Source organism: Centroberyx gerrardi, chromosome 22 (genome assembly GCF_048128805.1).
Source record: "Centroberyx gerrardi isolate f3 chromosome 22, fCenGer3.hap1.cur.20231027, whole genome shotgun sequence".
Taxonomy (NCBI): domain Eukaryota; kingdom Metazoa; phylum Chordata; class Actinopteri; order Beryciformes; family Berycidae; genus Centroberyx; species Centroberyx gerrardi.
The window spans coordinates 6861146-6885716 of record NC_136018.1 but is presented as its reverse complement, the minus strand read 5'-3'; the positions used below and the strand labels follow the sequence as shown (position 1 = coordinate 6885716).

The following is a 24571-nucleotide window of genomic DNA, read 5'->3' as shown; positions in this document are numbered from 1 at the left end:
TGCCCATGTCATGCACCCCCAAATAGACTTATGTTTGATAAGAGATTTTTGTTTTTAAATACACTATGAGTCAAAAGTTTGAACACATGCATTTTTCTTTATTTTTACTATTTTTCACATTTTAGAATAACAGTAAAGACACAAAAACAATGCAATAACACAAATGGAATTATGCAGTGACCAAAAAAGTGTTAAATCAAAACTATCTTATATTTTAGATTCTTTAAAGTAGCCGCCCTATGCCTTGATGGAAAGGCATAAGTAAGCATAAGCCTTTAGATCAAAATGGTTTAAAAACATAATGAAAAACATTCAATCAGGTGTGTCCAAACGTTTATGACTTTACACATAGGCTAATTACATGTTAGTAGCGTACTGCAGGGAGGAAACACAACAGTCTTTTTCTAGAGAGTGAATCAGCAGTGAAATGAAAAGAGTCCTAATTTCGGAACCAATTCAAGGACCCCAGGTGATCCCCGGACCCCCAGGTTGGGAACCACTGCCATTATAGCTCAGACACCTGATTGGAGCAGAGCCTTCGACCACTGGCGAGGAGTCGGTGCGCGCGCACGGTGCCTGCGCTCCTCCATGCCGCGCGTCTCCATAAATAGACGTGAAATAAAGCCCGTCCGTCCGCAAGTGACGTCGTCAATGATAACAAACAAGTCTTTGAGATTAAAACTTCCCCGGAGGTTTTAAAGGGACTGTCGGGAATTGTCATGGAACATGGAGAGTATCGCAACCCGAGCAAGAAACGGAGGAGACGCTGCCTGGCCATGGCTGTCTGCGCATTCCTCGTTCTTGTCACTGTCATAGCCGTTTCACTGGGACTGACGCTCAGTAGCGGAGCTGACAAATTCAAGTCAACATTCATTGCGAAATGTGAGGGCTTCAGCGGGAAAAGCAAAAGGTAAGCAGCTGTCTTGATCTCTACTTTGTAAATATATTTTCTTCTTGGTTCATAAAGTGCCGGGTGTCAGCCCGAGGGAAACTGAACCTCCCACACACTGGAAACTAAAAATAACACCAGTACAACTTGAACGACAAATATCTGTTCAGTAATAAAATCAGTGGGAGCAAACAAAAATAATCAATGGGAGTTTGGTTCAAATGAATCTTTGCGTTGGTTTTTAGAAATATGGAATACCAAGTGGATGGGTTTCTCACATAAGACAATGCAGCAAGTTCCAGAAAGTTTAACTGAATCACTCTAGACAACGAAAAGTATTTGAAAGCCAATTTAATATGCCGTGTTTCTCTGTGACTCTTAACTTACCTCTATTGTCCTGGAGTCAGCCCCACCCACCTGATACTCCAGGCAAGGTGAAGCAAAGGCCAAGAATTACTGGTAAACACTGTTTGATGTGGATCGGTATATTATTAAAGGAAATGAAAATGAAAGAAACTTTTCATTTTTGTCTTTTCATCAAATGCAAACCAGCTTAATCGGTAAGCATCCTTATAGTTTAAAAGGAAAATAAACTGTGATCCAAACAAAAGAGCACCGCTTCACAGGAAGATACAAGGTCTTACTCCTACACTTGAACAGTAGTCCAACTGTTCCACAATATTCAAAACAATAAGGCTGAAGTTTCCTTGTCAGACCCACATTTCGGCTGCTTAACTCTCATTTATTTTTCCAGCAATGACTGTCAGAAGATATGGAGTGTGTTTGAACAAGCGTATGTGGGGCGGGACCCATGTAAAGTCCCAATGGAAGCCTACGACTCCCTCATCGCCACAACACCCTCCGATCCCGCGTGCAACAGAGTAAATATCAGCCGACCCGGGACTCTCTTACACACTAACCAATCAGAAAAAAAGGAAACCACTTCCTTTAGCTTCATAGTAACATTGTAATATGAACTGTTTTTTTTTTGGTTTAGATGATGTTCTGGAGCAAAACAAAGGATGTGGTCCACGACTTCACTGAGAAGAGAGACTGCTTTGTGACTCTGGAGGACACTCTGCTGGGCTCGGTGCTGGACGGACTCACCTGGTGCGGAAAGGAGGGCAGCAGCGGTAAGACTCTGAAATAGACCGCAAAATAGACTACCAAATTGTGCTGCGGGTTTTGATTTAGTTTAATTATTTGCGTATTTATGAAATGCAGCAAATGCACACAAAAGAAACACAAAAAAAAAAGAGTATAGCAGCAGTAATTCAGCCATATCTGTTTGGGTATACTGTTGTGTAAAAACATCTATTTTGGCGGTCACAAGACTACTGCCTTCACTATCACATATTGTTCAGTTCATCATGTTTAATAGCATATAACAGCATGAAATAATCTTATAGTGCCCATGGATATAGAGCGATGACTAGAATCAGTGAAGCCTTTTATACCCATGGACTAATTTAAGGTCCATCAAATTGCTGTGAAATTTAGTTTTCACAATCTAAGCAAAACACTCTTTCTGCACGTATTTGACTTTGCATGCTTTGGGAATATCACCCAAAATGAGCTGATATTATTCAGTATGACTGCTAGTCCATGTACAGACCTTTGCTCTCTTCTGAGCCATGCACGGGTGTCTTGTGGTTTTGTCTGCAAAACTAGCAGAGAAAAGTTATGCTTGCTTAAACCACATCACATCTGATGCTGTGTGTGTGTGTGTGTGTGTGTGTGTGTGTGTGTCATCCTAGAAACCTTCACTACTGGCTGCCCAGGATGGTCGGACTGTGACGACAACCCAGTTAGATCGTTCTGGAACAGAGTCTCCGCTGCAGTAAGTGTCCAACAAGACCCAGAAATCACTAGTTTTCCCTACAAATGCAGCCGTCCAACAACGCTCAATATGACACATATGAAGGTCTTAAAGTGATGCAAAGCTTATAAGTTCTTGTGATGGAGAGGAGAGAGGAAAGGGTCCCTCTGCCTGGCTCCGCATCAATGGGGCTTTGTGTCGGTCTCCATGGAGGCACATTGCTTAGCTCTCTCCTGAGTGAGCAGCGTCCCACACATTCACACATTCACATTCGCTGTTGTGATATTTAGGAATGCAAAGCAGCAACACTGTTTGTGTGACATGAGGCAAACCTCTTAGAGAGTTTACAAGTGTGGGAGGATATTTCTGCCCAACATGGCTGCAAGGTCACAGTGACTAGAACACGGGAAGAGGAGGAAAAAGTGAGATTAAAAAACACCCCAAAGGTCTAATAAACACACCTCAACTGAAAAAAACAACAAAAAAAACAACAACAAAAAAATCAATAAACAAATCAAGTTAATTGGAGATTTGGGCATTATTTTTAGCTGTTGGTGTAGCACCAATGTAACTTGCCAAGGTCGAGCTGTGTGATTGGCTGACTGCTGTCCCACTGAGGGACATTTTGGACTAGTGGGCTTCTGAGACTGACCTGTTTACTGGTCACTTCATATGTGGCCTGTCTCACGAAGTGAGTGTAGTGTGTTAGTGAGTTAACTTTGTGCTTAACCCTGGCTTTTGGGTCTCACAAAGATGGCTCACTTTTAACTGCGGTAAATCACCATGGTAACCTGCTGCACCTGCTGAACCTGCTGAACCTACTCTGCAGCAGGTTCAGCTCAGGTTCAGGCTATCAGAACAGATAAAAGGCCAATCAGCTATCTGGAAACATGGAGTCATGAGTCTTACAAGATCCCAATATGAACACAAACATCGCATTCAAATGAAAGCGACAAGTAATAAAAAGAACTGAACAAGGGGAAACTACGAAGTAACAGATAGTAGGAAGGGCTGTTAGCAGGGCGACTGTGTTTACAGACCAGTAGAACCACTTTGCTTTCCATGATGATTTATTATATCAGAGATATCATATTTATATGGTGTTTCCAGGCACTCTGGCCATAAAAGAGGGCATCTAACAAGTGGCTGGTAGCTTACATTAGTTGACCATATTTATCAGTAGTGAATGAAATTTAGGCCGATTGCATATTAAGGGCGCTGAAATTCTTTCAAAGGATTCCTAAGTCTGATTAGTAATAGACTGACCCCATATTCCATCACATGGCTCTGGGCGACATGAGGCCAACTTGTTTTCACAGACTCAATGTGATGACACTATACTGTATCAATGAGAAGAATGAAGAGATTATGCATTTACGTTATTAGCAATTTTCCTCCAGCAATCCTTGATAGCCTTGGCCGCAGCGTTACTTTTCACTGTTCCAGTGTTTTTGTACTGCTCATATGTGTTCATTATAGGCCAAACAGTTTGTTCTTCTTGAGAGAAAAACACAAATGTTACGTCTTTCCCACACCCTGACGAAGACAGTGTTGCTGTCGAAACATATTCTGCTACAACTTTTTACTTTGTTGTCTTTCCCATACACACTTTTACAGTCTACTTAACGTGTAGAAATTGTCGGCAGCATATGTTGTATGTTATGTACATAATCTCACAATTATTTATAGTCTATGGCTTTTATTGTTTGATTATTTTCTACCATTTGTATTGCTTCTTTTCATATACTATGTAGTTGTGTGCTTATATTCTATTTCCTTTTCCATCATATTACTTTTGCCGCTGCAACAACCTAATTTCCCCACGGAGATCAATAGTTTTCATCTTATCTCATATTTAATACGCTATAGGGAATAGCAAGACATAATTTATTTATATAAAAATGTCACACATTATTACTCTAAGTAAATAAATAGGCCAACAAACTGACATAAAGAGCCATAAGGCATAAGAGTGTAGAATGCTTGGAATGTGCTTTTATACACCTAGTCATTATCTCACCTGTTTAGTACAAGCCACACTGTTTGTGAGGGCAAGTCCCACAAACAACCTGGCTGTCTCACTTCAACACATAGAGTGTGCCAGGCAGGAAGTCAGTGTGTAATATATTATGTGAAGGCAGGAGGTTTCTTTATGCATCACCTGTCTGCTCAATCAAAACGATAATCCCTATTTTAAAGAAATAATTAAGACAGCTACAATCATTAATCCCTGAGATCCTGCAGAGAGGGAGAGGTAATCATACCGCTTAACATCTTAACATTAAATAGGCGTGAAGGCATGAAATACAGGAAGAAAAGTCTTGTCACAACACGGCCCTTCCTGCTAAGACAGATGTCGGGTTGTTATTGCTGTTGCCATCCAGAGACACTAACACTTGTTGGCACCAATGTCATTTGACATTAAACAGGATTAAACAATCAAAAAGATCAAATATTTATTAGAAAAGGTGGGAGGCAATTCAGGATGGATCAGAGGATGGGGATTATATACTAGCTGTTAGTTTCCCTGAATCTGCATTCAAAAACTGTTTGATAAATGTGACTTTGTACCAATGTGCTTAATAGGTGTCTGAAATAAGTCAGTCCCAAAGTTATGAAGTTGCCTTTTAATGATATTTTTAACTCTTTATTCAACATTACACATCCTGCTAAAGACGCATAACCTTCATGAAATACAGGGTGATAAAATTTGAAACACTACGGCTCGCCCTTTCTGCCAAGACAAATATTTCTTTTTTATCTGGCAAATAAATGGATGAATTACTATGAATATAATTTTGAATTATTAAATCAATTAAATAAAAATCTGCTATTTCCCGCCCTTACTCACATTGTCTTTTAAATATGATTGTAATAATTTCAACATAAAACAATTAACAGCAAAGGGTGTTGTGTATTTCCCTGACATCGTCTCCATGCGTGTAGTTTGCAGAAACTGCTTGTGGTGACGTCACGGTGATGCTGAATGGATCCATCGCCACACCGTTCAGTCCCACAAGGTAAGCTGCACTACACTTCCCTTATTGACAGCAGTTTAATAAGAAAAAAAACTTGTATATCCCTTTTCTAATGTTAAGTAATTCCATATACCAAAATATAAATCTCTCTCATGCAGTATGGTATGAGTGGTTCACTAAAGTATCTTATACCCAATTAGCCTTAAACCGTCATGTTCCTGCTATGCATAATTTTTATAGCTACGGATTCCTTTGGCAGTTACTTCCCCCCGACCAATTTCCCATTAAAATTAAGTGAGGAGGAAAATCCATTCAGAAGTTCCATAGCAGGAGAATAATGCTTTGAGATTACCACGGGTGCTTTAATTACTGTAGCACTTTAGGAGCAATTTAGAACAGAGCGTAGTCTGCAGCAGAATACAAACAGGGATAAATTGACTGGAGGAGCACCTGAGAATAAAACACAATTAATATCTAATGAGGTTTGGACTGCAAAACTCTAGAAGAAAAGAAATGAAGTGAAGAAAAAACATTTTCAGCGGTTCTTCATGGGGGAAAACTGTGCTCAGACTTTCAATATGCAGTTTTATATATTTTATTAAATTAGATGATATAGTTCTATAATTTATATATTGGATATTTAACTATTCCAATACATATGACTATAAAATCTGATAGTATGCTTATATCTCCTCTTGGCCCGGGAGCAAAGCTCATAAAAGATTTGTATGGCTCTTGTCATGTGGGGAATCACCAGCAACAAGCCCATAACAGATCTGTCCTGACTTTTAAGAAGAAGAAGAAGTCCTTGCTCAGTGAGCAGCTAAAGATAACATGCCAACACATTAAGTGCACACAGAATATTTTAGTTGCTGCAAGATAACTCTGATTTGAGCATTTTGGGATTTAGAGACACAGTATTTAGTTGGTAAAGGAATACTCATGACATATTTTGGTTGGTAGGAGTTAGATCTTCTGTAAATATGATTATATTTAAACCATCTGCAGTTTGGTTTAAGATTACACAGTAACCATGGTTTACAATGAGTGAGCCTCTCAACTCCAGTACCTAAAACTACCACTAGGAAACTGTCAAGTCACTACTCATAAGCCAGTTTTACATCTATTCAAATCAGTAATCAGTGAAAATAACATACATAGATGCAAGGTCACAAACTGGTACAGTCCGTGAATGCAAAATAAATATCATAAAAACAAACATAAACAAAGTTTAGGGCTATTAAATTGAAGGTTCAGCATTTTTAGAGGCCTATCTGTGACAGGTAGGCAAATTCAGATCCAGATGCAGAAACACTGAGGCAGGTAAACAGTGGAAATACGTTACTGCCAGTAAAGTAAACAATACAGGCAAATAAACCAGGCAGGGATCAGACAAAGCAGAGTTCAGAAAGCACGTTCAACAAACTGAGTCTAACCCTGAACTCTGAGTTGATTAGCCCCGAGATAGGAAACTCCGGGTTTTCGGTTCCAGAACAGCTGATCTGAGTTAGTTCAATCAACTCTGAGTAGGCTATGTTCACCCTGAGTTAAGCGCGTGCGTGACGACAATAAAAAGCCATCATCAATGGAGCTCCGATACTACGATTCACCATGGCAACAGGTAAATAAAAGGCAGAGCCTCCATTTTAATCCAGTGGACGTAGAGATATTAATGCATGTGTATGCGGACGGTGCACATTTATCTTTAAAAAAAGAGCCTGAGTCAGAGTGGGGAAAAGTGTCAATAAGTTAACACAATAAAGTTTTATTCAGTGTTGTCCATTAATTCATTTTTTACCAGACTTACATTTCCTTAATGGATGATAAAGTGGTGGAATCTGACTATGGGCTATAGCCTACATTACATTTTAAATATATTTGTTCAGCTTTAATCTGACGGGGACAAAACACAGGGGTCAGCAACTGAAGATGAAAAATATAGTTAAAGATTTAAAAAATATATAGATCAAAGACATAGAGACATGATTGTAAGCTCACAATCTGATCCAGTAATAAAGTGTTTGGTGATTTGCACTTGAAAAGGCATCGAGGTTAAAATACAGTAGATTTTACATTTTTAGACATCTATTTGTATCTTGACTCAACAGCATTCAGTGACTTTATTTCAGCTACTTCAACAAATGTAGTAAATTTAAACATTGTCACTGAAATGCTGTTAAAACACGTTAAGACTATGCACCCTATTTAAAAAACTCACTTTCAAACTACATTCTGCAGCTGCACCACGATCCTGCTCACTCAGAAATATTAACATATAATCTCCAATATTATAGGAATGATGTTCCATCAGTGCGACCAATCACATCATGAGTGATAGAGATAATTATTCATTGATCCTACGTGTCTAAAGCTTCATACCGATTTTGTAAATTTAAACTGAGATTACACATTATGTGCAATAAACATTTCAGTGCAGGAACTGCTCTAACAAACTGACAGCTGTCTTGTGTGCACAGTCACAAAAAAAAACTTCCACTCGCAAAAAGGACATGCAGAGGTTTCATTCTGAGCTGAGGGTGAATTCAGGCTGTGTAGGCTAATATTTGAATGTGAAGGCAAAAACCGCTGTTCAAAGAAATGACTGATGCGCATAAAAGCGGTAAGATAGTCAAACTAATATCAAACCAGGATTTTGATTCTGACATAGGGGAGACCGGGGGCAATTGTAACACACTCAATTCCTCCAATCAGAAACAAGCTAGACACTTACTGTGCACATGCTCAGTAGGATTCTCTCTCTGTCTGAGGAAAAGAAGCAGGATCACTTCACCTCAGGATAAATTTTCAACAAAAAACTGATTTTGAGATATCAAAGTTACTTTTTGGATGTACAGTATTTTTCTTCTGCTGTCTACAGTTTTGATACCTATGAATTTAAACTTATATCATTTTTATCTCTAGGTCAATGGTTAAAAATAAACATGAACAACCTATTTTAATATAGTAGCTGCTAGCTAGCATACAAGATGTTATCATGGCTGCAAGATCGGGGGCAATTGTAACACTGTGTTAGACTTGCCCCTGAGCCACATGCCCAAATGTAAGCACCCTGTTTGTCTGTGTTGACATACTTCTCTATTAGAAAATGAACATAGGCTATTCATTCATTTTTATATGTGTTCAAGCAATATTATATATCAACAGATGTGAATATTACATGCTTCTGCAAAAGCAAAGTTCCTTTCATTGTCAATTAAGCACAGAAATTACCCTTTCATTAATGTATTTGGTTAAAGACTGTTCTTGACTCATCAGCTGATCAATATATTCGAGTGAAATATATTTTTAATTTAAAATAATTAAAATTTAGTTACCACTAGAATAGCTGCCTAACCTTCTGCAAAAATAGAAATAGGCCTAGACTTTTGCTTTGAATGCATACAATCCCTGACATCGAATAGAATTTGTACCATAAAAAAATAAATCAATCTTAAGTAGCATTACTAGATACTAGCAGTAATGTGATTACTTTGAGGTGTGCTTTTATTTGAGATACAGTGGGTTAATATGACTGTGTTACAATTGCCCCCACCAAGGGGGCAATTGTAACACTATGACTTCTTGCCTTAAATTCAATATTATAGTCTTGTCCTTCTCAGTGAAAATATATCAATTGTATTATTAATTACTGCACATATATATGTTTGTTATATCAAAGGATGACTGCTGTATTTGAAGTCATCTGTGAGTTATGAGGGAAAATGTAAAAAATGTTACAATTGCCCCCGGTCTCCCAAACCTCCGCTAATTAATGCGCTTTGATACGCGTTTTGATACGGATTGAATGAATGAAGAAATTAAACAGCGTGTCTGACAGAGAGAAACTCAGGGTTTGTTGAAGAAAACCTGCCGGCGAGCAGATTAGGTTCGCAGAGTCAGTTACCGTGGTAATTGACCCAGAGTTTAAATTACCTCTCTTTCTGGAACTGAAAACCCGGAGTTTCCCTCATCTCAGGGTTAACAAACTCAAGAGTTTTCACTAAACCCGCTTTCTGGAATACCAGATACAGAGAGCAGGGCACAAACACACTAGACAATCTGGCAAAGACTAAAAAGAAAGCGGCCGGCAAATATACTACTGTGACAAATTGGTGAATGAGAGCCAACTGGTGCAGGGAGGAGCTGCATGGGCCGGGCTGATTGAAGATCTGATACAGGGCAACAGGACCTAGAAACGCAACACATAGACAAGACACACAGGCAATAAAGCAGCCGGTCCCGTGACTCTATCCTATAGATACTGAATCAAGTCAGCTGAGGACATTAAACAGTGTTTTACATGAGTGTGTTTATTTGCATGTGTGTGTCCTGTTTGAATTTGAAGAGTTTCAGTCGAAAATTACACATCAACCATTAAAGTCAGATCCTGTGTATTGGTATGGCATGAATGTAAAACAGATTATACGTCACTTTTGAAGTTATAAACAGTTGTTTTTGAGGATGTTTTTTATATTTTTTTCTCTCCAAATGCATATATAGCATTTTGGATTGAAACCCTTCATTTGTGGCAGTGCTGTTTTATTATTAGCGCTGAATAATTTGTTCATCTTAGCTGCTGAGTGATAGATTAGTCTTTAAAAATATTTGCCTAAGATCATTTGAAAACGTGATACAACTTGTGATCTAAATGACTGTTGAAGCATCCAGTATGTTTAACCATTTGCTTCTCATCGCTGCATTATGTAAGCAGCCCTGCTGAGCTGTTGTCATGTCACCTCTCTAAGTCATGGTGTTTTATTCTTGTTAGTATTTTCGCGAGCATTGAGGTGAAGAGATTCAACTCCACCACCATGAAGAGCCTGAATGTTGTGCTGGTCACCCAGGACAACGCTGTGTAAGGTTTTCACTTCATACACTGTATTTTCTAATCAGGTTTTTGCCACTATTAGTTTTCTTTTAATCATGAATTTTGTATGTACTATGTGAATATACAGGATCTGTTTAAAACAAGGGGAACTCCAAGATGAAGTCTTCCACAATGGTGGTTTTGGTGGGAGAGGAAGGAGGACAAACTTGAATTGTGCAAATTGATGATGAAGTAATCTTTTTTGTCAATCCTCTGTTTATTTGTCTTCTGTAGGACAAACTGTACCAACGCATCTTTAAAGGACTTACAGAAAGAACTGGATCAAGGAATTAAATACAATTGCAAGGAAGTGACTGAGTAAGTACAGCGTGTGTGTGTGTGTGTGTGTGTGTGTGTGTGTGTGTGTGTGTGTGTTACACATGTAAGTTCATGTCCTTACACAGCAGCTTGACTTCTTGTTAATCCACCTCTTACTGTAGATCCAGGATCCAAGCCTGCGGCTCCCATCCAGACACTCCGTGTGGAGCCTGTTGGTGAAAGCTCCGTTATATTTGTCCAGAGTTTGTTTTAATTTCATTTCAAACTTTGCAAATTCATGAATGTATTGTATGATATTTTGTACAGATTAAATATCTTTTGTACTTGTGGACCAACTTGATCTTTAGCGTGATCAGCGTTGTTTTGCAATACAGAAATTTTACATTTTCTAAAATGTCTTTTTACACAGAACTCATTGATGCATATGCGTATGACAATAGCTTTTGTATTTTTTGGTGAAAGGGATCTGGTAAAATCTAGGTTAACATATCAGTGCTGCTGACAATCTATCTCACACTTCTTACTTTGTGATCAAATGTGAAAAACTTTGGAATAAAATGTTGAAATAAGCTGCTGTTGTGAAATTATCTTTGGTTTTGACTAAACTGTGGTAATGATTGCCGTTGTGAAATAATGACATCTGGACATCGTCAAGGTAACAAACTGTGGCTTATTTTGAATGGTCTCACTAGAGAGTGGGTGCATTTGGCTGATTGGGGTTTTGGTTCTAGAAACATTTCTCAGAGGCAGACATAATCTCATTGGTTGAGTTAAACCTCAATGGGCGGAGCCAAAGAACCACAGTTCAGTTTTTCTGGTGATGTAACTGAAGCGACTGAAGCCCAGTAAAAAAACAAAAGTGAGGAGGAAGCTAATATTATGAAGATTATATTACAGTAAGGAAAACTAGCCATACTAAGTTATCTAGGTTAGTTACCCTCCACTGTCCAAGATCATGAATGCCATGGTCATGAATGAATGAAAAATAAAGTCATTTTTTATATTTTTTGTTTAAGAGTGCCTTAATTTGTTGTCATTCAAGTTTTCCAGTTACCTAACTAAAGCTGTGTGTGTGTGTGTGAGAGAGAGAGAGAGTGAGAGAGAGGGAAAGAGAGAGACAGAGAGTGGGCTACATGTGTGAGGTTTTTAGTGTGAAGATATGTGTCAGGAAGGAAGATGATTGTACAGTACAGCAGCGCGTGCCTCCTCTTTCCTTTCTAATAACTTGCTGCTGTGTCACAACAAGTCCCGTAAGAAGCCGAGCTGAGGGCCGGTGCTGGGAAGAGCAGCAGCTGGCTCCTCTTGACACAGCTACACTATGACATTCAGAAGCCCCCTTTAGTCAGACCACAACATCTGTTCTTGATCTCGATCTGACCAAAAGAACCGTAGCAGTGTGTGTTAGTACAGTGTAGCAGGTGTTATTAGCGTTGAGCATTAGACCACAGACCCCAATATGACAAGATTGTGTCCCCAAGAAATGCCATATGACAAGATTGTTCTTGTTAGATATGACTTTATAAATTACATAGTAAACCTATGAACAGTCATCATCCTCCCACGTTGCTAAATGAAAATGAAGTTGAACTATTTCATTTTGCTAAGGACTAAAGACCCTCTGGAACCCCTCAAGGCCCCACTTTGGGAACCATTGACTGTAGTATAGGACCTACACTATGACTGGTTCACTGTACATTATCTCACTTATTACACTACTTACCAAATTAATTAATCATTTGACATGAAAGAAACAAATGACTAGGTGTGAATGGGGCTACATAGCTAAAATGCTAATTCATGTGCAACTATCAGACCCTATGTTTTCATGGTTTTGTAATGAACTCAGTCTCAGCATCTTAGAATACATGACCACTTACTGACAATAAAAAAAAGAAAGAAATTCTGACACATTAGCATTATAGCTAACTAATGCTAATTTAGTCAAAATATAAAAATCAACATGTGTGTTGTTTTTTGCAACAGTATTCCGACATTGTCATCATCTAGTAAATAGAAGTTTTATTCCTGGTTGGTACAAAAATAAAAATTTCCTTTCACAACAAGCATCACTTGTCATTTTTAATTGATTGTTTGATAGCTCTAGTACATCTGAGGTGCAAATGTAACGATATATTCGTGTGAAATGAAATTTAATTAACATTGATTAGGCGATGTATGACTGATCGCTCGCTCACTGCCAAAACACAACTGTGAAACCCACAATATCACTTCTTAAACTGTGTTTTCCCATTTTGATGCCAAGTGTCTAATTACTTTTGCAATCTAATTACAGTTTAGGCTGTATCTGCTAACGTTAAGTGTGAGATTCCACAGCTTTGTACAGCCATGGGAAACTCCAACAAAGCAGGAGAAAGGAAACTTCAGCTATAGGGAAACTTCAGCTATACGGACCAGCAGCAACACGAACATTAATAACAACCAGCCTCAACACTCTAACAAATTGAAAACTGCAGGTTTTGTAATGATAAACACATTCCTCAGTACAGTGCTTTCAAAGCTTTCCAGCTTGATCACAGTAAACAAAAGCATGCTGAATATCAGTTTCAGCACATAGCCTACAAGTGAGGCACAGAGGCCCTCATTAATTATTCATGATGTAATAAACAAAAATGCTATTTTCCCAATAATTTACAATACACTGTTTGGAAAAGTAAAGGAACCCTCCTACCAAATGACTTCAACTAAGTCATAATTTCTGATTTTGTACAAATCCTCATCAATCAACAAGCTCATTATAGACTTCCTGTGTCTCGAGCGCCCCGTCTGGCCAATCAGATCGGTCTTTACGTGGTTTCCCTCCAGCTGCACCCACCCGGTCTTTTCTGCTGAGTCACCTGCATTGGCTGCCGGTTACTGGGGGCCGGGCAGCGGGGTGGTTTCCCTTCTCTTTCTTCCCTGAAACAAGGCTGCTGTGAGTCAACACCTTTGAGAATAGAGAGCACAAGAAGATTGTGTAAAATGATAAGCTCATGTCGTGTCATTTCCCCATAAGTTTTGATTTCTGGACTGCTCGATATTATAGTGACTTAAAATGTTAAAATCTTTTCTTCTTGCTGTGTTCAATTTGCCCACCCAGGATGTGAATGTGCTCAAAATATTCGCACACAGTGGGGTTGGTAGCTATATCCTGTTGCTGACATGAAATTGCAGGCTATCTACTGCCAAAATAATAATAATAATAATAATAATAATAATAATAATAATAATAATAATAAAATAAAATGACACACTTAATATCAACCCTAATTTTGCTATTTTCAATAAATTAAATTTTAAGACAATTTCTCACATTTGAAACAGTGAAAATCACATCCTATAATATTTCTAAAGGGACTTAATGTGTGTCTGTAGTAGCCTATAGAAGTTTACAGTGATCTCATCATACTACATACGGTATCACTGTTGTATTCATACTACATACTTATAACTTATAAGTTATATAGAACTTGTATAACGTCCTTCTAACATTTATTGTTGGATACTAGTTTTCGGTAGGCAAATGTCTTGATTACATTTATTGAAGTGCAAAAACCTTTACTAAAAAATCCAGAAATAAGCTTAAGTCTGGAAACAAACCAAAACCCCTTGCCATGCTCGTCATTTTTTGCAGTGCGGTGGTTTAGTTTCTCTTAGTCAGCCGTTCATACATAACGCTCCGTTTATTACTGGTCGAGGTGTTGAGCAACTTGCTACAGCCTGTACTTTCCTTTCCTTCGGTAAAGGCCGTCAGCAGGCAGCCCAGAGTGATGTATATTGGTACCAGGCCCTGCGGAGGGAATCCCGCAGGTGACTGACTGGATATCTATGAAAGGCGTGCCGCCCGGCGGTGGCACGTCACGCGGGATCCTCTCTCTATAATTAACATGCAGACCGAGACACTTCTTCACACCTCAGCTTGTGGAAGCTATACACGCGAGAACAAGCACTTCAAAACAAGTCAGATGGTGAGTTACTTATATTTTAAAACATAAACATTAAACCTATGCCATTTCAATTAAGGCCTAATAATGTAGCCTGGAGTGTTTTCTCTAGAATATGTTGTGTGTGTTTTGTTTCTTTTATTGGCTGTATAGTTTTTAGAAGCGCCCACACCTCCAATGATAGCCATGATCTAACCACAAGCTCTTTGCACTTTGGTATATGATATATGATATTTGTTTGGTATATGACACTGTCAGCCACACCTGGATTATTCAGGACACATATGTCCTGGGAGCCCAGATCACCAAGGACACCCAAAACCCTGGGTTCATATGTGGATAAAGTTAAATAATAAATCTGCATACTATTTTGACTATCTTTAGTAGTTATACATTGAATAATTTGTAATAATATGGGTTCCACAGCTAAATTAGTAGTTTGATTTCCCTATAATTTAATTCACTAGAAATGATCCCAGTCAGGGAATCTATAATAATGAATGACCATGCCATGACAATATAGGCATTTTAATTGGTTTAAAGAGAGTGCGTTGGAGTATTTTTTGTATTTTTGTATTTTTGTGGCTACATGTATCCCTATCCAAAGAGTACCTCAAACAAACTTAATTCTGAGTCCAGGAAGCACTCCTACCCAAACAGTTTTCTATAATAATGAATGTTTGAATCAGGTTTCACTCTCACAGCTGTTATCTCCTCACATACAGAGTAGACAGTTCTACAATTCAATCCTAAATCAACAGCAACACAAATCTTCCCATGTTTGGACCCTGGGATTCAGTCTCAAATGGGGGTCAGTGGTGTCTGCAAGTCCTGAAAAAGTCTTAAAATGTCTTAAATTATGTTATTTAAAGTCAAGGCCTTAAGTGGTCTTGAATACAGTATATAGCATTTTAAGTCTTAGATTCAGTTTCAGAAGTATTAAAAATGTTGTGGTTTCTTGGTGAGCTGTTCCTCTGGTGTGATATTAAACCAGTCATACAGATTATCTTCTGATCAGTCAACAGTTGTTTTCATTCTCTCATGTTTTCAGTGACGACATCAGTCTTATTTTCCATTCCAACTGGCATTAAAAAGGTCTTAAAAGGTCATAAATATAAGCTGATGAAACCTGTATATGACTGTTTGAGGGTCTGAAAACATTTGAAAACCCCCGGTAAAGCCTATATGTTGGGGTGGGCAGCAGGGAAGCCCGAGTGCCCACTCAGATCAAATGGTGAGAACATAACACTCGTGCCCTATAGGGATAATCCGGCACGCTGTGGGCCGATGTTGTGCGTAAGGTTTTTTCAAAAAGGGTACTGCACAGATTGTGCGATTCTGTTCTTTCCAGTTTCTGAGACTTGTCCTCTTCCTTGTCTTGACAGTCCCTACATGAGAATATAATGGACAGGCCGCCTACGGAGAGATCTCAGGCCGGTGACAGAATTGCCATGGTGAGCACAGAGAGCAACAACAAACAGACCGACAGACTGTATCCATCACTGCCGAATACAGAAAGGTAAATCAAAACATCCTGTCATAGTCTACAGTATTCTGTTTGTACCTGAATTTGATATTACTTCTAATCGAATGCTGTATGCAGATCTCTCCTTATGATTTAGAGACTTTCTGGCACTTATGAATGGCTCAATAATGCCAAATGTTACTTTTATTGAAGTAATCAACTGGGGATTTGAATTAGCCTGTGTGGTTTGGGGGGGGGGGAAACTGCTGTAAACCCTAATGTAAGTCATTTGTTATCAGGTGTGAGGGTGTAGAGCCGGACCGCTCCATTAGAGAGAAGCTCCATGCAGACGCAGTGGATCATCCTGACAGACTGCTGGGAGACACGCAGGTAGTTACGCCAGAAAGAGTTTTTCCTACTGTGACGTTCGTTCTCACGCCGCCTCTCTGCCTCTGTCTCATTCCCTAACCGCAACTCTGCTCAGGAAGTGACCTCGTTCTTTGGGTTACTGGAAACACTTTAGAGGAAAACTTCCAGAAATGTGTAAAAGGAAGTCAGTGGACATAGTATATTACACTACTGCCCATACAGTCACACACGTTAAGCTGCTGATGGATGTATACAGCGTTTGAATAGTTCCTCTTTTTTTTTTTTCTCTCATTTGCTCTAGTCAGAAATGTCTGCTGCCAATAGGGACGGCACAATGAAAGTGCAGATAGCAATCCTGGAGGAGCAGAGACGAGAGGTGAGTCAATTTCAGTACCGAAATTCGTGTTCATCACAAAACACCTTTAGGACCTAAGAGGCTCATGATCTTTCTGTCTCACTCAGCTTCTTTCCATTAACGAGAAATGGGCCAAAGAGTACCAGACCATGGTACAGTATTACAAAGAGAAGGTAAGGAGAACAAAATTGTACTTTTATTTTATTTTAACAGTGTACATTCATGTCACAATATGTCCAGGAAATACATCCCAGCTGTTTTTAAATTCAGTAGAATTTCATAAAGTTTCCTTTCCTTCAATTACGTAACGCTTAAATCTGGGGGCAAAAATTACATCAGCATGACCACAGTCAAATTGAAGAGGCGATATGTGAAGGAGGAGAAAAGCACAGTGCATTAGGGAAAGATTTAAAATTCAACACAATCAAAGAAAATAAAGAGAGTACATGGATAAATGCAGCATTGAGATTTTAACCCCAAATACAAGTTAAAAAGCGTTTCATTGGATTAAAGCTGTAAACTGTGTATTATGATTAATAAATTCATTTCTGTACCCACTGTGTTATCTTCTGATGGGAAAATGATGACGAAGAGTGGAAACGGTGATGTCACTCCTGAGTTACTGAGGGCAGAGCAGGAGGCGGAGCGGCTGAGAGCGCAGAACAGCAGTCTGACCAGGAGAGGGCAGCATCAGCACCAGGAGATCAGACGACTCAATAAGGTGAGTCATGACATGTTGGCTTTATTTACCGTTACAAACCTAAGTCACATGGATATGCAATCAATAAGTGACTAGTTATTAGCTTCAATACACTTCCATATAACAGTCAACGCACTTAACTTTGAATGTTTGTGCTCTCAATTCCAATTCAACTGAGGAATTGGAATTGGAATTTGAAAAAAACCAAGAAACAGAATTAGAATTGAATTGGAATTCCGGGAAGTTTAATTTAATTCAATGAAATTCTGTGAAATTCCATGTTTTTTTGTTTTTTCTTACCACATATCTGATATTACACATAGTGTTATATATTATCAATACTGAATATCATAAAATGTTAAAGGTACCTTTCAGGTGGAATTTGATGCATAACATGTAATCATAGCACATACATTATGATTGAATGTATTTGATTTGTTGAACTGTCTTTTATTTGATTCATAATGTTTGATTCATACTGTTAGCAAGTCAAGACAAACTCTCTTAGAAGTGGAATTTAATGGATTTTTTTTCTGTTCAATTCAATTCCAATTATGTTTTCTTGGAGCTGGGTGACATTCCAATTCCAACTCCATGAATTGAATTGGAATTTACCATGCATTCTCAATTCAGTTCATGAATGGTCCTAACCCAGCTCTGTAACAATATTGTTATTGCTCCTTTAATATGGTTGTTCAGGCCCTGGAGGAGGCACTTCAGACCCCTCTACCTGTTGGGGAGGGCAGTGACACACAAGAGGAAGTCTGGAAACATCAGGTAGGTTTTGTTAAGATTACATGGAATCTCTATTCACTATATCCTTTGTTGTCTGTAATAGCTTCATTCAAACAGTCTCCCACATTCCCGTTAGTATCCTCATATCTTGTTTCCTTGTCGTCCGCCAACAGGCCGAGGTCTACAAAGAAGACTTTTTGAAGGAGCGGAGAGACAGGGAGAAGCTTAAGGGGAAGCATCTAGAACTAGAGAGGAGGTTTAGAATAGTTAACACTGAGCTACATAACCTCAAGGTACAGTACATGTCTGGAGCCTGTGTGCTTGCTGGTAGAGACTTATGGATCATTCAACGTAACATAACATAATTCTGTTGTCCTGTGAAAACCTTGTAACCTTGGATGAGAAAATTCTATGACCTTTTCAAAATCTGTTGTATAAACTCACAAATGCTGGATGGTCAAGCTATAATCAAGGCTGTTTTTCATAGTTCCTCAAAATTGTACATTTTGGAGATATGAGGTTTTCACCCGACAGTGACAATATGCTATTAGGTGAACAATTTTAGTCACAGCAGCACCTTACAGCATCATGAAAACATACCTTTAGTTGGGTTAATTCTGGCAGTGTTTATGCAGTGCTTTATTGATTCAAGCTATACAGGGTAATGGTTTGAGATCTTTGGTTCAGGATACATAAAAGCATCGATTCATCAGCGTAGCTTGTCTCTTTTTCCAGGCGACTCCATCATCACCCCAACCCGTCCGTAAATGTACCTGCACACATCGAGCCGACCAGCCGACCCGGGACGGCAACACTCATCGTAGAGCTTCCCCGAACACCCAGCACTGCTGCCAACTTCAACGACACAAACCTCATTCATAAATAGGCTACACTTTTGATATCAGACTGTGAAACTGAGTTATTAACTCAATGGCCTCCTCGATCTTTGTGTTTGAGTTATTACCCAACGAGAAGTTTCCTGAGATTGTTTTAGAATCTATATTATAAGTGTATGGATAATTTACTTTTGCCTAATAATCTCTTGATGCACTTTATGGAACAATTTGGTACAATATACTTCAACACATTAGAGCTCATCGTTGACTGGGTGAGACATTGTTAGTTTATGAGGCAGGACGACATTGAGGAAGTGGGCTCTGTTCTGTTTCAGCCTCTGGCCCGCTGTCTGCTGCAGGTTCAGGTTCAGGTAGTTTTCGTTGCGGTCGTACTGAGGCCAATCCACCAGTCCGGGCCCATTGGGCGACCTATGAGGAAAAGCAAACACACAAGAATAAAATGAGCTTAACGGCCTGTGAACAAAATACAACGGTGACCCTCGAGTCTACACAGCACCCCAGGGGAAAAAGAGGCACAGCGTGAAATAAAATACTCTACCCAGTGTGTGCAAAGTTTGCTATGTACGCCATGGCAGTTTTGCTCAGTTCCTCCTCCTCTTCAGTCACAGGTCCTTTGGGAGACAAATGTTTAGGGCCCAGAGACTATTGACATGGATAATGTTTATCAAAGGGTCGAAATGAATGAGGGACACTCCTGTTTTCAGTACCTGTGACTACAGTGTGCCCGGTACAAAAGCAGGCCCCGAGGAAAAATAAAGCGTCATCAAAGTGGTCCGCTTTGACAAAGCTGGGTCTCGTCTCACTGTGCATCACCGGTGAATGCTGAAACTCGTATACGTACACAGGTGCATCTGCATCTGTTTAAGAGAAAGGTATTGATACAGTCATGTTTATGATATTATGTTGATGTGACTTCCATTTGTACAGCTTATATATGTGGGTGAAATACGAAGTAGTCCTATAGAACGATGTAAACAATAGAAATAGGTCTTTTTTTTGCTTATGTAGGCCTATGTGAGAATGAATGTAATTATTGTTTGTTGTTTTAGATGTGAATGTTTTGATTTGTAGATACTGCCCCTAGTGTAGAGAGTCTATATAGGCCTAACCTATTTAAAGGAAAACAGGTGTAATCAATGACCATGACTTTCTGGGTGTAATGTCTTATTATATATAGGCCTACTCACCTCTGTGGTATGCAGCCACTTTTAGGACAGGCAGAACTAGCACCATGTCGCCCAGTATCTCTGTGAAAGCATCCCGTATTTTCTCTGGAGAGTCGTCATGTTGGAGGTATTCTTCCAATATTAGCTCATTCCCACCTGAAGCCTGAGAGAGAGGGGACAGAGGGTAGAGGTTGGACTAGAAGAACAGAAGAAAAACAATAATTTCTAGATATCTAGTGAATTTGTTGAGATATTTTTCTCCTGTTTCTTGTTTAGTTATCTTGACTATAAACCATTGAACAGTATGTGTGTTGAGTCTCATACACTTCAGTAATTACAGGCGGTGAATTAGAAATGTCATGTTAAGTGGGACAGTGGCCACTTACATGGGAGGGGAAGAACATGTCCATCACTGATATCACAGCCTGCTGCTCCATTCCTTCACTCCATCCAGCGGGCCCTAAAAACTAATTATGTCTTTAATTAAGTGGACATGTTAGCTATGAAGAAACTAAAAATGAACTGAATTCTCAGACAGGGAATACAAGATGAGTGCTTATTTTTCATAAAAGCACACATAAAACGCACTCCCACACACACACACACACACACACACACACACACACACATATGCATACATACACCACAGACATGCTTTATAGATTAGAGGGTGTGGAGGGTTTACGTGAGGGAGAATCCATCCAAACTCATGGTTGGTCACTCCTATGAGCATAGGAACCTTCTGGAACTCTTTGCTCTTCAAAATGTCCTCAGGCGGACCTTTCAGGAACACGCCATCGATAGCCGGACCCAAGAACGCCTTCATCTGAAACACACATATACTTCTCACAAGAGCTCTTTACACGTGCTTTGACTGGTTTTGCTTTATTTAACCTGTATTTAAAGCTGCAGTAGGCAATTTTGCATGTTGGCGCCCCCTAATGGCAACGAGAGGTAACTGAGGGACATTTAAGGAATTCAGTACCCAGAAATCAGGTAACACAATGTCAGTAAGCTGCACACAAAATGCTCATGTTTACCAACCGGCCAAAAATCACCAAATGGATGAGAGAGGTAGAATATCAAACGTTGGTTAGTCCAGATCAAATTTCAATTCTCACTTCCTGTGTGTGGAGAAGACTTCCCATAACTGAACATAACCAACACCAGAATTTAATTTGGGCAAACAAGGTGACTCTACAGTACATCTCAGGTAGGAGGTATGGGACGCTCTTCCCTCTTCCAGATTTAGGCTGATAAGACAGGTGTATTTTTACATGAAAGTCTTGCCAAGTGCAGCTTTAACCAGGCAGTCCCACTGATATTAAAAATCTCTTCCAAGGGAAACCTGGCCAAGAAAGCAGCATCATGACCAACATACAATTTAAAGACAAACAACATACAACAATGTAAATAAGCAAAAATCAAACAGCAGTGTGGACCACCTGAGATACACTGCAGCTGCCTACCTGTTTAATGGCACTGAGCATGTCCTCCTCAGACTTGCCTTTGATGCACTGGACAAGTTTCTCATTATTGCTGTCATCACACTCAGTCAAATTGGCTATCATCTGCAAGAGGGAAACTGAATATGAAATCAGCTGTGAAGAAAGCAGTGGTTCAGAGTATTTTATCTGTACATGTTGGTACCTTGGCCATTGCCAGTGGGTTGTTGGTGTAATGGGCCTCCAGTGGTGCAACTCCACTCATGGCAATAGCTTTATGGAACAACCCATCAGCCAAAGGGGACATGACCTGTCCAAGGAGATGTGGGATTTGTTGGAAAAATTGCAAACGTTTGTATTTCATCCTGAATGAGATAAATAAATCAGTATTGCATATAGTAAACCTAGAGAATTCCCTTCATACCCACCAACATCGAGACACTGATGCCACCAGCAGATTGTCCAAAGATGGTGACCGAGTTTGGGTCTCCATTAAAGGCCTCTATGTTGTCATGGACCCACTGAAGACTGGCTATCTGATCCAGGAAGCCCCAGTTGCCGGGGGCATGTTCATCTCCAGTACTTATCAAAAACAAGCAAACAGTGGTCACTTGATTGAGTAGCGGTGCTATCACACCAATATTTCCAGTGGTGGAAAGAGTACTAAAATATCCTACTCAAGTAGAAGTTTACTTAAATAAAAGTCAAGGTACTGGTGTAAAAATTGACTTAAGTAAAAGTAAAAAAGCAGTGAAGTGAAGTGTAGTGAAGCGCAATACTTCAGTGAAAATGTACTAACTTTACTCAAAAAAGCACAAGTACACAAAAAAGCTACTCAGTTACAGTAACATGAGTAAATGTAATTAGTTACTTCCACCCTTGAATATTACCCATTGCCAAAGCACACAAAGCAATTCACTGAGCAAGGAAAAATATAGTGTAATATCCAAATTGACAATAATCAATGTAATATTAGATGCATTTCAGTCTAATACCTTAGGAATCCCAGAATACTGAGACGATATTGAATGACAACCACAACCACGTTCTGATAGGCTGCCAGTGGCGAGCCGTCATACTGGAAGGTTCCTCCTGCAGCCAGGCCTCCTCCATGGATCCACACCATCACCTGAACATAACATCTGTCACTATTGTAACCATGGATTTGGTTATTTTTCAACCTTTGTTTATCCAGGAAAGACTTACTAAGCTTGTATGCTCTTTGTCAGCAAACCCCAGTTTCACACTCATTCAGTTACAAACACTCACACCATGGAGCTGCCCAGCACTACCATAGTTTTCTATTTTTGGCTATTTAGCTGAATCTGTGTGTGTGTGCATGTACACTAACCGGTAGTTTGTCTCCAGAAGGAGTTCCAGTGGGTCTGTACACATTAAGGTAAAGGCAATCCTCAGACACTTCTACTGATGGGTACTTCACAGGAAAGCTTTTCCAGAAGGCCTCCATAGACGTCCTATCCTGTGGACATCTTCCATAAAGAGGGAGAGAGCAGGTCTGGTGTGATAGATTGAAACATGACCAAACAGGGAGACTGAACCGTTATACTTAGATGTTACAGTGAAGCATCATTGGTTTATGAGTAAATCAAATCGAAAACATATCTGAGGCTAGCTATCCATATAAGGTTATTGTCTGATGAAACGTCCTGCCTCAGGGGAAACTAATTTCCTATAAGCTGGAGCAGTTTCAGTTCAGTTCAGTTTTTATTACAATCCCAGACTGCAACTGATTGGCAGCAAATAAACGTTCCAGCAACCCCAAAACTTAAGACATCCTCCAATGACCAGAGCCAATGTCTCACATGTTAGGCATTTTGGTGGCATCTCTCACCCCTTCCCAGGGCTCAGCTGGTTGCGGGGCAGCCAAGCGTAAAGGTCCCAAGGGTGGATGGGCAAAGGGGACGCCCAGGTACTCCTCCACCAGCTGATCGGTGCCCCTCACTCTCCTGTAGTGACCACGCACACTACCAGTCTTCAGGGTTACGACTGGGCCGGAGCTCTCTACAAAAACAGAAACACACACTGTTTTCACAGCTGCATAGTTGCTTGCAACAACATACTTTCCAAATTTAGCAATTCAGATCAATTTAGATTGAGATTTTCATGGTTTACTTTGTTTTATGATTGTGTCATACTTGCCTGCTTGAGCTAGCATCACAGTCAAGCACAGGTTGAGCAGAACCTTTGCCATAGTGGACAGATCCTTGTACCTGATACAAGGCATGGAAATATTCTCCGGTCTATCAAAAGACAAACCCCATTCACATTCACCGATAGTTATATCCTTTAGACAGAAGCAGGGGAGGTTTGGACTCTCACCTTACAACTCTGTCACAAAAATCTTCATATCTCACAGCCAAAGGGCAAAGTATATGTGTAAGGTGCCACTGGGGCGTGGATACAAGCTACAGTCAGGTGTGTTCACTACCGTATCAGGTGACAGGCACGTTTAACTCAGCCAATGGAATGAATAAACAGGAAGAATCGTTCCACCCATGTGCGGAGAAGAGAATTTGATTACACTACCCTTTGAACTCACACGGTTCAGTCCTTAAAGGGGAATACAACTCTGTTTATGAATAATATTCTTTCACTTTATATCAATGCCCATGCTCACAAACACATGCACAGCCTTACATTTTTTTATCATTGCATAAGATTTTACTGGAATGGTAATGAAGGGTT

At 39.6% G+C, this 24571-nt stretch overlaps 3 protein-coding genes across 3 annotated transcripts; 2 read left to right on the top strand and 1 right to left on the bottom strand.

Annotated features, from left to right (window-relative positions):
* Window positions 1-595: 595 nt before the first annotated feature.
* Window positions 596-11379, top strand: LOC139924121 (ADP-ribosyl cyclase/cyclic ADP-ribose hydrolase 1-like). The gene is made up of 8 exons (XM_071915060.2): window positions 596-910; window positions 1644-1770; window positions 1887-2022; window positions 2647-2729; window positions 5655-5728; window positions 10455-10541; window positions 10788-10871; window positions 10994-11379. Exons 1-8 carry the CDS (start codon window positions 720-722, stop codon window positions 11049-11051), a joined length of 840 nt encoding a protein of 279 aa, XP_071771161.2. The 5' UTR covers window positions 596-719; the 3' UTR covers window positions 11052-11379.
* Window positions 11380-16163: 4784 nt separating this feature from the next.
* On the top strand, window positions 16164-19279 carry LOC139924115 (uncharacterized). Its single transcript, XM_071915055.2, has 8 exons — window positions 16164-16292; window positions 16538-16628; window positions 16909-16983; window positions 17070-17135; window positions 17555-17683; window positions 18362-18439; window positions 18571-18690; window positions 19133-19279. The coding sequence occupies exons 1-8, from the start codon at window positions 16177-16179 to the stop codon at window positions 19277-19279; spliced, it is 822 nt and encodes a 273-aa protein (XP_071771156.1). The 5' UTR covers window positions 16164-16176.
* LOC139924102 (fatty acyl-CoA hydrolase precursor, medium chain-like) lies at window positions 19121-24077 on the bottom strand. The gene is made up of 13 exons (XM_071915035.2): window positions 24026-24077; window positions 23689-23887; window positions 23217-23355; window positions 22861-22994; window positions 22294-22447; window positions 22071-22175; window positions 21890-21991; window positions 21106-21246; window positions 20807-20887; window positions 20442-20583; window positions 19962-20111; window positions 19793-19865; window positions 19121-19662 (listed from the first exon to the last, which is right to left on the bottom strand). The coding sequence occupies exons 1-13, from the start codon at window positions 24075-24077 to the stop codon at window positions 19485-19487; spliced, it is 1650 nt and encodes a 549-aa protein (XP_071771136.1). The 3' UTR covers window positions 19121-19484.
* Between the last annotated feature and the right edge of the window lie 494 nt (window positions 24078-24571).

Bases quoted from the DNA above. Each gene is read 5' to 3' on its own strand.
- LOC139924102 (XM_071915035.2), bottom strand. From the start codon at position 24,077: ATGGCAAAGGTTCTGCTCAACCTGTGCTTGACTGTGATGCTAGCTCAA. The intron at 23,356-23,688 runs GTGAGACATTGG...TCTTTATGGAAG, and splicing joins GCCACCAAAATGCCTAACAT to ATGTCCACAGGATAGGACGT. The intron at 22,995-23,216 runs GTTAGTGTACAT...TGTTATGTTCAG, and splicing joins CTTCTGGAGACAAACTACCG to GTGATGGTGTGGATCCATGG.
- LOC139924121 (XM_071915060.2), top strand. From the start codon at position 720: ATGGAACATGGAGAGTATCGCAACCCGAGCAAGAAACGGAGGAGACGC. The intron at 1,771-1,886 runs GTAAATATCAGC...TTTTTGGTTTAG, and splicing joins CCGATCCCGCGTGCAACAGA to ATGATGTTCTGGAGCAAAAC. The intron at 2,023-2,646 runs GTAAGACTCTGA...GTGTCATCCTAG, and splicing joins CGGAAAGGAGGGCAGCAGCG to AAACCTTCACTACTGGCTGC.
- LOC139924115 (XM_071915055.2), top strand. From the start codon at position 16,177: ATGGACAGGCCGCCTACGGAGAGATCTCAGGCCGGTGACAGAATTGCC. The intron at 16,984-17,069 runs GTGAGTCAATTT...TGTCTCACTCAG, and splicing joins TGGAGGAGCAGAGACGAGAG to CTTCTTTCCATTAACGAGAA. The intron at 18,691-19,132 runs GTACAGTACATG...CTCTTTTTCCAG, and splicing joins CTGAGCTACATAACCTCAAG to GCGACTCCATCATCACCCCA.